Source organism: Ochotona curzoniae, unplaced genomic scaffold (assembly GCF_017591425.1).
Source record: "Ochotona curzoniae isolate NIBS_2020 unplaced genomic scaffold, NIBS_Ocur_1.0 contig_50, whole genome shotgun sequence".
Taxonomy (NCBI): Eukaryota; Metazoa; Chordata; class Mammalia; order Lagomorpha; family Ochotonidae; genus Ochotona; species Ochotona curzoniae.
In genome coordinates this window covers 3,975,815-3,985,936 of record NW_024466446.1, presented here as the reverse complement: position 1 = coordinate 3,985,936, position 10,122 = coordinate 3,975,815, and the positions used below count along the sequence as shown (strand labels likewise).

The 10,122-nt window shown below is 45.3% G+C and overlaps 1 protein-coding gene across 1 annotated transcript; it reads right to left on the bottom strand.

Moving 5' to 3' along the window:
- Positions 1-3,373: 3,373 nt before the first annotated feature.
- LOC121162009 (spermatogenesis-associated protein 31D4-like) lies at positions 3,374-9,790 on the bottom strand. The gene is made up of 4 exons (XM_040988751.1): positions 9,593-9,790; positions 8,860-8,905; positions 8,162-8,222; positions 3,374-7,868 (listed from the first exon to the last, which is right to left on the bottom strand). Exons 1-4 carry the CDS (start codon positions 9,788-9,790, stop codon positions 3,374-3,376), a joined length of 4,800 nt encoding a protein of 1,599 aa, XP_040844685.1.
- Positions 9,791-10,122: the final 332 nt, after the last annotated feature.

Below are 10,122 nucleotides of genomic sequence, written 5' to 3'. Positions count from 1 at the left end.
TTAGCCTAAGCTGTCACAGCTCTGGTTGTTTCCCCTCATAATCCATCTTGTTAAATCAAAAAGCAAACTGAACAAACAGCTTAGGCAGTTTGTTTGAAGACACACTCCCGTCTTTCTAGGAGGGATTAAGTCATGCCTACAGTTTGTTGGAAAATGATTATTCTCATAAAAATCATTAAATGCATATGGCATCTCTTCCTGAATCAGAATGTTTTATAACTTTTCATCTCTGAGTCACAGTAAAGCTATAATTTTTGTACTGATAGCACAGACCCTCTACACGGCCTTTCAGAACATTGCTAATTTTTTTTTTTTTGGCATTTCCCAGAATAACAGAAGATGTTGACTTTCAAACTTTTAAATAATAACGAGTCTGACTCTGACTTGGGATCAGCTCAGACATTCCAGGCTTTGTGGCCAGTTGAAGAGTAGACCAGCAGACAGATCTTTGTCTTGTCTCTCCTCTCTTTAATCTGCCTTTCCAATAAAAATAAAACTTAAAAAAAGTATAAGATAGTGATTTGTGAAATGAATGAATAAATTATTTCCATGTAGTGCTTCAGCTACCCATGAATTTATCATGATGCCAGCAGACTGGATTGTACAACTTTGTCAATCACTTCCAGGAAAGCATCTCTGGAAAAGCCAGAGAAATGGGATATTGCCAAGCAAATGAATTAAAGTGGATTGCATAAGTGTCTCTTGAAACTTTTAAAATATTACCCTGGAGACAGTTAAGTCTGTATAACAGGGAGGAAATAAGAGCATGAGGTCGGTAAGAAAAGTAACAAAGAATGACCCAGAGCTCAAAAAATGGATGGATTCAAGTATGTGCTATAAGCAAAGGGGATTCAAGCCAAATGATCAGAATATATGGTTTCAGATAGCTAAGACATTCTGAAGTATGGCAGTAACTGTACTGGAACAGAAGGAGCCAAAGATAGGAAAGTCTAGGCCCCCAAGGTATTGGTTGGCTAATCCACGGGGTCCTCCCCTGATTTCCCACCTCTGCAAAGTTCCTTGTCCTGGATCCCATCTCATTTTTACATTCCAAGAGTTCAGTTAAAATCTGCATTCATTCTGTAGCCTTAAGCTTCAGGCAGTGCAGGATGCATGGCTTAACTCTGGATAAAAATACAGAAGTATGATTGAAATGATGGGAATGGCATAACTCTACATGAGAATACAGAAATGGGCCTGGCACAATGGCTTAACTGGTTAATCTTTCCCTTGTGTTGCTGGGATCCCGTATGAGGAGGATGGGCCAAAGCCTTGGGACTTTACACTTCTGAGTGTGAGACTCAGAAGCTGCTCCTGGCTGCTTGCTACAGATCAACTCAATGCTTGTGGCTCTTTGGGGAGTGAACCAGCAGATGGAAGACCTTTCTCTGTCCCTCCTTCACTCTTTAAATATGTCTTCCCAATAAACATAAATGAATCTTAAAAATAAGCATATTAGAATGAGGGGGCCTGTGGTGACCGTCTTCTGTTTTTGACACTCAGTTTTTACAGAAAACTGTCTTCTAGGAAATTCCCTAAGTTTTTAAGATTTGTTTGAAAGGCAGAATGTGGAGCAGGGAGGTGGGGCACAGCATAGCCTATAAATCTGTAGAATCCCAAATGGGTGCTAATTCATGTCCTGTCTGCTCTGCTTCAGAACCCCTCCCCACTAGTGGCCTAGGAACAGCAGCAGCAGATGGTCTAAGTGTTTAGCTCTTGTCACACGTAGGGAGATGCAAGTGCAGATTCTGGCTCCTGACTTTGGCCTGGGCCCACACGGGCTGTTACATCTGCGGAATGAACCAGAGGTGCAAGATTTGCCTGCATCTCTCCTTATTCTGTGTAACTCTGAACTTATAAAATTAATCTTTTTTTTTAAAGGGCACAGTTACAAAATGAGAGAGATAGCTTCTATCTGCTGGCTCACTCTTCAATTGGCTGCCATGGCTGGAGCTGGGCAAGGCGATGGCTAGCAACAGGAACTCATTCTGGTCCTCACACCTGGCTAGCCACAGCCCCAGTGCTTTGATCATGACCTGCATTAGCAAGGAGCTAGACTGCACCTGCAAAGTTAGTATCCTCTCAGGCTATTTGTATCACAAGATGTATACTTTTCGATTTCTAATGTGTATAAATGGAGATACCATCCCTCCAGATCCCTGTTTTAAGAGTGCACGTGTACCCAATCTTGGTCAAAAAAAGTATTCTTTGGAGGTGCAAGGAGGTCCCTCTAGCATGTTCCCATGATGCATTGACCAGGACCTACCTCTGGATCTTGAGCTAGAGGTGTTCTGGGGGAGTACATTATGCCCCCAGCAGCCCATCAAGATGAAAGCTAGCTTCTCCCCCCAGGTGAGAGATACATAAAGAGCAGATCTTGCGCTTGTCATCAAGCATGAACAGAAAGACATCAGAATCACCTTTCCTAATGGGATCCAGTGGCTGACAATGGCACTGTAGATACTACTTTTAACCTAATAGGAACAGTCCCATGTATAGTCCTGGCAATTTAGCATTAGTAACCCCCTGTAGTGTCCTGATCAGCCATGTGGGAGTGATGTCTTGTTCAGGTTGAGAAAGTGGGAATAAGGCCAGGAGGTGAGGATGAGGAGGATGAGGACTTGCTCTACTGGCAAGGTCACTCCTTTTCCTATTCATTTTTGCTCTGAATCTCCCATTTGCTCTAAGATACTTTCTCCTTATGCTGCGCCCTGGCAGTTAGGTAACCATGCCATGCTTCTACCTCTGACATCCAGGTGACTATTTTGCTGTGCAAAAATGGAATGAATTTAGGGATCTTGAAAAAAAATACCACCTTCACAAGGGCTTTTTCCAGGAGGGAAGTCTCAATAGCCCAAGGTGTGGTTACCCAATCCATGACCCTGCATCTCATGACAGGTGCTAAAGCAACACCTGTTGTGCTCCCAGAGCTTACCACAGTCAGTACCGTGTCTACTGCAATAGAAACCCTCAGGCACTCCCAAGGAACGGTAACTCACTTGTACTGTGCTCTGGTCATTCATCTTTTCTTAAAAGATGCAGCAGAGTTTTCTGAAAAACGGCACATGACTTTGACCCTACTCCTATATGAAGACCCATTGCTACAGAAGACAATAATCCATGAGGAGGAAGGTAGAGACTATTACCCAATGTCATTAAGGTCAGGAAATGGAATTCAAGTCCTTGTACTTCATTCACCAGGGGTAGAATGAGCCTTGCTTGGTACTTAGAAACCATCCCTCAAGTGTTCCAGTGTACTGTCATTCAGGAGCCTAAGTGTAACACTTGATTCCCACAAAGTACACACAAAACACAACATTCATCAGAATTTTTATTGGAGATTTATTCATCAATGTGTTCAACATAAGATAGATTATTTGGGAGGAGGGAATCTCCCTGCCTGGAAGTGCTGACAGAACATTTTGTGTTTGCAGAGTTGATCTGGATCTCCCAACACAGACATGTGGTTAATGTGATGCCTACAGGAGTGGCTTGCATGGGGCACACTCTCTACGTGGTGCATGGTGAGGGGGTGCCTCTGAAAAGGTGGCTGATCCTTAAATGCCACAATTTCCTGGAGATGTCCCTCTCTGACTTTGATCAGTATATTTTTTGAGGGATAATTTTGGCCAGCATTGGGAGCTTTTTGGCTGAAGGAGCCTGTATTGTTCAGTGTAGAGGAAGCAGCTTTGTGCTTGCAAGCACGTGCCTGGACAGGCTCTGCCTGGATGCTAGGTTGTGCCTTTTGAGTTTTCACGGACTTTGGTAGGGAGGAAAGTGGTGCTTGGGAACAGGCCACCCTGACTCCGTGGCTATGACCCACTTTAACCTCGAACGCCTTGCCATTGTTGATTGTCACTGCCGGAGTTTTTGGGCTGCTAGTCGGGGAAGCTCTTTTAACTTTTGCCTGCACCGATGCCAATGAAGAGGACCCGTTTCCAAGGAAAAATCCTTTCCCTTTGGGTCTGCTTCCAGGACAAAACCATTGCAAAAAATTCTTCATATGTTTCTGAAAGACACTTTCTGGAGGAGGCTGATTCTGCCCTGAGAGGCTTGGGGAAGTTCTGCTCCCATGCATTTCCTTGCATGCTTTGTCCTGCACAGAAGAGCTCTTCTTACCTTGTTGGGATGTCCCCAGTCCTGCATCTCCTTCACCAAGTTCTCCTGTTTGAGCTGGCAAAGAACTTTGTTTCTTTGAACTGGGTGTAGTGGTATTATCCCAGCAGTTCTGTAAGACAAATTTAGGAACCCAGGGCTCCTGATTCTGTTCCACGTTGACTTTTGTGTTGTCCAAGTGGACATGCATAATCTGAGAAGCTGCCACGTCCCTGCTGGGGACACTCTGGGCAGCGGTTAGCAAAGATTTGGGAGTCGAATTATCTGAGGCCACTGCCATGTCAGCAGATTGGCCTTGAAATTGGCTATGATCTCTACTCTCCAATTTCAACTTTAATTCATTCATCAATTGGGTTTTAAAATCTGTCACTTTAGGGTTTGGGGAAACTGCAATTGTTGGTGTGGGAATTTTAGTAATCAAAGTAGTTTCTTCTTGTTTTATTTTCACATCTGCCCCTAAGGATGTGCTGGTTGCCAAGGCACAGGTAGATTTTGATCGAAGTGCAAACAGTTCGTTCGCCTTAAATATCTCTCTGGACTTGTTATGGTCTGGGAAGCATTCTAAAGGCTTTGTTTTGGAGAGCTGATGCCTTTCTTCTTTGTCGCTGGAATCCACTACCTTTTTCTTAGGTTCAGGTCCAGATCCATCACGAATGGCAGACACCAGCTTTGAGTAGGGTCTGTTATCTTGCTCTGTCTTCCTCCTCGTTTCTTCGTCTGTCTGAGTCTGCCTGCCACCTTTCATCTGAACATCTACAAGTTCTGGTTTTTTCTTAAGGGATTGTTTCCTCTGTTCCCCTTGTCCGTCCTTCCCCACAAGGGAGGCAGGTGGAAGGCGTTGATCCAGATTAGGGACGGACCTTATTGGCTTCAACTTGTGTCCATGAAAAGGTGGAGAACTGCCAAATGACTTAGAGGTTCCAAGTGGACTCACTGCAGAAATCAAGTTTTCCGAGATGGAGCAGTGCGTATGACCTAAGGACTGGGAGGAGTCCTCTCTCCCACTGCTGATCTGCATGGACTCCAAGACCCTAAAGGGAAAGCCCCACTTGCTCCTTTTACAAAAACTATTCATATGATCTTCTAGTAGCTTTTGTTTTTCAGAGCCCAGGAAATATATCACCTGGGAAGTGTTTAGGCTAATGCTTCTGGCTACACCTGGTGCTGCATCTGTCTGCTTCACACTACTTTGAGATGTTTCAGGAACAGACAGTGCCTGTTTGATGGCATGCCATGAGCTATTCACGGTCTCAGGGATCCGGCCCTCCCTGATTTCCTCCAGTTTCTTACTCAAGTGCTCTTTCAGTGCATTTTCTAACTGTTTCTGATGAACACTGACCCCTGAGGCCCTTGAAATATTCTCTGAGAGATTCGCTCTATGGCTCTCTGGATCTTCCTCGGAGTCAAACCACAGAGTGTTATCGGAGGACTCCTCCAAGAGAGAATCACTAGGGCCGCTCTTTGGGCTGTGCCTCTGTTTCTTCTTCCTAACTCTAGCTGAGTGACGCTTTTCTGAGCCAGACTCAGAAGAAAATGAAGTCTGGCTGAATTCAGAACTCTTTAAGTCTTTGGTACTCTGATCCTTAAGCAAAGAGACCCATTTCTGTCGGTGACCGTGACTGCTCTCTGAATCCGAAATTTCAGAAGCTGCTGATTCTCTCACAGGACGAAACAGTGTCAGGGACTCATTGACCCTGCGGGGTAAGCCCCAGCGGTGTTGGATCAGTCTCTTTCGAAGGTGATGTTCTAATTTCTTCCGAAGCTCAGGGCTCAGAGGGTAATTTCCAGGAAGAATAGAGGTTGCCTTGTGGATATTGTAGAACTGGCTCAAAGGGGGAGGATTGGGAGGTGGGAGGCAAAAGTACTCCCTAGATTTTTGGACTAAAGGGGGTAAACCCCACAAATTCTCTTGTTCTTTCTGCAAGACATTGTATTCCAGCCGATGAATTTCAGAGGGCAAGAGAGACTGTGTCTCAATTTGGGGTCTATGGAAACACACTCCACAGATCCTCATCTGGGCTAAAGGAGATGTTGGTAACATTGGAATTGAAGGTGGAGGTTTGTGTTCAGACTGAGATGGAGAGAGAGTTTGAGGTAAAAGTTGAGGTTGGGTCTCAGGCAAGACTCGAGGTTTGGGACGGTAAGATATTACAAATCCTTCAGATATGGGGCATTTGGCAATTCCATTGAAGGTGATCCAGGTGGAAAGACAGTTATCTGCATCCTGGATAACGGGGTACAAGGACTCGCTGTGTAGAGTTGGCATACCCCAGAAATGTTGGATACATTTTTTTGGTGACTGGTTCTCAAAAGTTTTAGAAGATGGAGGCTGCTGATGCATATGCAGCTCGGCTGGTTCGCGTTTGCTGTCTCCAGAATACAGGGAGACTGCTCCACTGTGCTCCTCAGTGCCTGATGCTAACATGGGCTCTGGAGGACGCAGCTGGGGGTCCAGATGGAAGGCGGACTCGGGCTTCTCAGCCTCTAACTCTAATATCTTCGCTGAAGTATCTAGTCGTTGGTCTGACATGATTGCTAGGTCATGCTTGTCAGCATCTGACTCTAGCACTTTCACTGAAGTATCTAGTTGGTGTTCTGCACTCATTGCCGAGTCATGCTTGTCAGCATCTGACTCTAGGACTTTCACTGAAGTATCTAGTTGGTGTTTTGCACTCATTGCCGAGTCATGCTTGTCAGCATCTGACTCTAGGACTTTCACTGAAGTATCTAGTTGGTGTTCTGCACTCATTGCCGAGTCATGCTTGTCAGCATCTGACTCTAGGACTTTCACTGAAGTATCTAGTTGGTGTTTTGCACTCATTGCCGAGTCATGCTTGTCAGCATCTGACTCTAGCATACGCAGTTGGTAGTCTGGGCTGACTGCTGGTCTATATCCAGCAGCACCTGATTCTGTTATTTTCTCTGAAGTATCCAGTTGGTGGGCTGACATAACTTGTTTTGGGAAAGGTTTCATTTTACTTTGCCTTTCCTTCTGCATCAGGCACTCACCCTTCTGTTTTATTTGTTTCTCCAAGTGGGTGATATCATTAAGGCTAACAAATGAGAGGTGAGTGGGCTCTACAAAGTAAGATACACTTTCTCTGTCAGGAGATTGGCGAGCAAGAAGTTCTTGCTTGACACTATCTTGTTCCAGATTGGAAGGGAACAAGTCCATAGATGTTTTCACAGGAACCTGCTCCCTGGATTCTGGCATTGAGTGGTCAATATCACTGATTGGTGGGTTATCAGTTGACAACTCATCAGGGCCATTTACTACAGGTAGAGAGGTCTGCTGGTCGAGTCCATGATCGGATTTCTGACTGCGTTGTGGTGCAGGAGGGGAAAGAGAAGGGGTTTGGGGTGGGGAAGGGGCCACTGGGAATTCACCAGCCACGGGAAGGATAGGCTCTGGTGGTACTGAGTCAGCCAGTGGTTCTGCAATCAGTTTGTCAGGTAAAGAGGAAAAACGGCTAAGTGAGATAGTAGAGGGGGGAGGTGCAGAGGGCACGGGCAGAGAGACTGATGTTCTTGCTCTTGGATGGGTTTCTGAGTAAGCAGATTGTGCAGTGAATGTTGTGTTAACTGGGGAAGTTGAGGAAGTCATGTAATGCTTAGAGGATGTATCATCTAGCAGGGACCCCAGAGACAGCAGCCGGCTGACCTTGGCTGCTGCTCTGTTACACACGATGCAACGAGCATCTGGGCACAGGAGATGACGAACGCTGGTAACATCTTCACATTGGCTCAGAGAGCTACAGGAAACAAGAAGTAAAAGTTACAGTCAGGCCCCAAAGATGGGAAGGAGAGTCTGCTATCCTAGTAGCAGCAGAGATGTTCCAATTGTCCCCTTGCCATTGCCTCACATCTGTGACATAACCCCACATTCTGGAGCCCCTCCCCGAGGCTTTCATCACAGTCCCATTACCATGGCTACCTGCCTGGAATCACAATGGCAGGTATCACCAACTCCCTGGAATGCATGAAAGATGGTCAAAAAGGGATGGCGATTTGGGAGGAATAGAAAAAGAAAAAAACAATTGATCACCTTTTCAGGATATAAAGAAGTTTCCTTCCCTCCTCTGCTTCTTTCTCTTTCATCCTTGAACCTGGAAAATCAGGAGAGTAGAATATGAGTAATGAAAGTAGAGAGACAGGCATCACGTGTTAGGAGTCCTTCTGAGGAAGCCCCTTGGGATCTTAAACTCCAAGCATTGAAAAAGTAAGCAGTAGGAGGGGAACAAGAGACAGGGAAAAGAAGAGAAGGAATCCCCATATACCCACCAAAATGTGTCATGGAAAATAATAAAAGAGCACATAGGTAGGGAAGAATAGTCAATGGCAATATTAATAAGGCTTGATTGTATATGTGGCAATATTTTTAAAGTACCTTCCCCCTGTTACCCAATGTGATAGTAACACCCAGCACAGAGCAGTGAAATGTTCACTTAAACAGCTGAGCCCCAAGACGTCAAAGGTGGGAGATAGTTCTGATTACAAGCCAACCAATAGTCCCGCCTCACTCTCCTATCATCATCATGTCACATCAATCATCCAGGTTTATCTTACATTCCTGCCCATGGATGGGCCAAGTAGATCCTCCAAGAAATGTCTCAGATACGACTGTCTTCCCATCATCCTATCCTCTGAGTAGTCTACTTTCTCAGACTGTGTCTGGCAACTGACATTTTCAGAGGCCCTGGGTGTGAAACAGAAAGGGTCCCCCTTGCAACACCGAAGTCTTACCTCTGTGTGTGCCACCTTTCCGCCTCCTCTTGGCTCTACCCCGACACTGAAAACAGAAAGTGCAAGCTCAGGGGTTAAGGTTCACTTCCTCTTTTTTTCACTACCTAAGAATTTCTCTCCATTTGAAATGTATTCTTTACTGAAGTTTAACAATGACCCTGGATCTTAATTGTTTCTTCTTTGAAACAGAGTATTCTGTCTCGGGGATGGATGGTTCCCAGTGAGATGGTCTCGGCTCAAGGATGGTGAGGCTAACAATTCCAATTGCGCTCCCTCAAGGAGACCTTTGTCTTCAGGACAAATCTCAGCACATAGATTCTGATCCAAGTCCCAGTGTTGCTCTCCTTCTCAACCCATTGGAAAGGAGGGCTTGGTGTGGAAACACCTGACATGAAAATGAGGCTCATGATCAGGGTTCAACAGGAATGGTCTCCATCAGAGAAGCCACTTTCTGTAGGAAGTCATCAGAGAACCACAGCACTGACTGCAGGGTTTTCTCCTGGTAACCTTCACCATACCTGATCACTCCTCCGTGAGCTCTACTTGTAAACCTTTGTCCTCTCTCCACCCATCTCGGCCCATCCTCTTCCCTTGGAAAAGTGGTCTCCTGTGCTCCCACAATCCCATCTCTGGCTTTTCTCTAAGCCAACGAAATTTATTTGGAAATGTGAGAACAGAAATGGAAAACAGCTACAATGACATCTCCCCGAGGATTCACTCAATTCCGTCTTACCTTTGCCATGTTCTTCTTTCTTAGGACTTTTGTGAAAAACAACTTCAGTACCCGGTAGCCCGAGTACACGAACATTATCACCAACCCGCTGATAACAACTAAGTGAACAGCGTGGTTGAACTCATTATCAATAAAAGTTGAGCTGAAGCTCACTAACAGCTCAAGATAGCTTTTCAGAAATAAGAGGAGAGTCTCCATGTCTGAATCGCAAGGCTGCTACGAGGCAACTGAGAGCTCAAGGTTCCAGCCCTTGACTATATAGTTCCAGGTTTGCATCATAGAGCTTCTGTCACAAAGGATTCCGAGCACAGGGGACAGCCAAGGGAGGTGCCCGCAGCTGCTCCCATAGCAACCAGTAGAACTTTCTGTCCAGCCCACTCACTCCATCCTTTCCTCCTATCCTATGTCAACCTTCTATCTATAACCCAGATACTACATGAGTACTTAAACTTGAACCTCATCAATTCACTGCCCTTGGTTTGAGCCTCATTAATTCCATAGTCTTAAGTCTAGAGTACTTCCTGTAATTT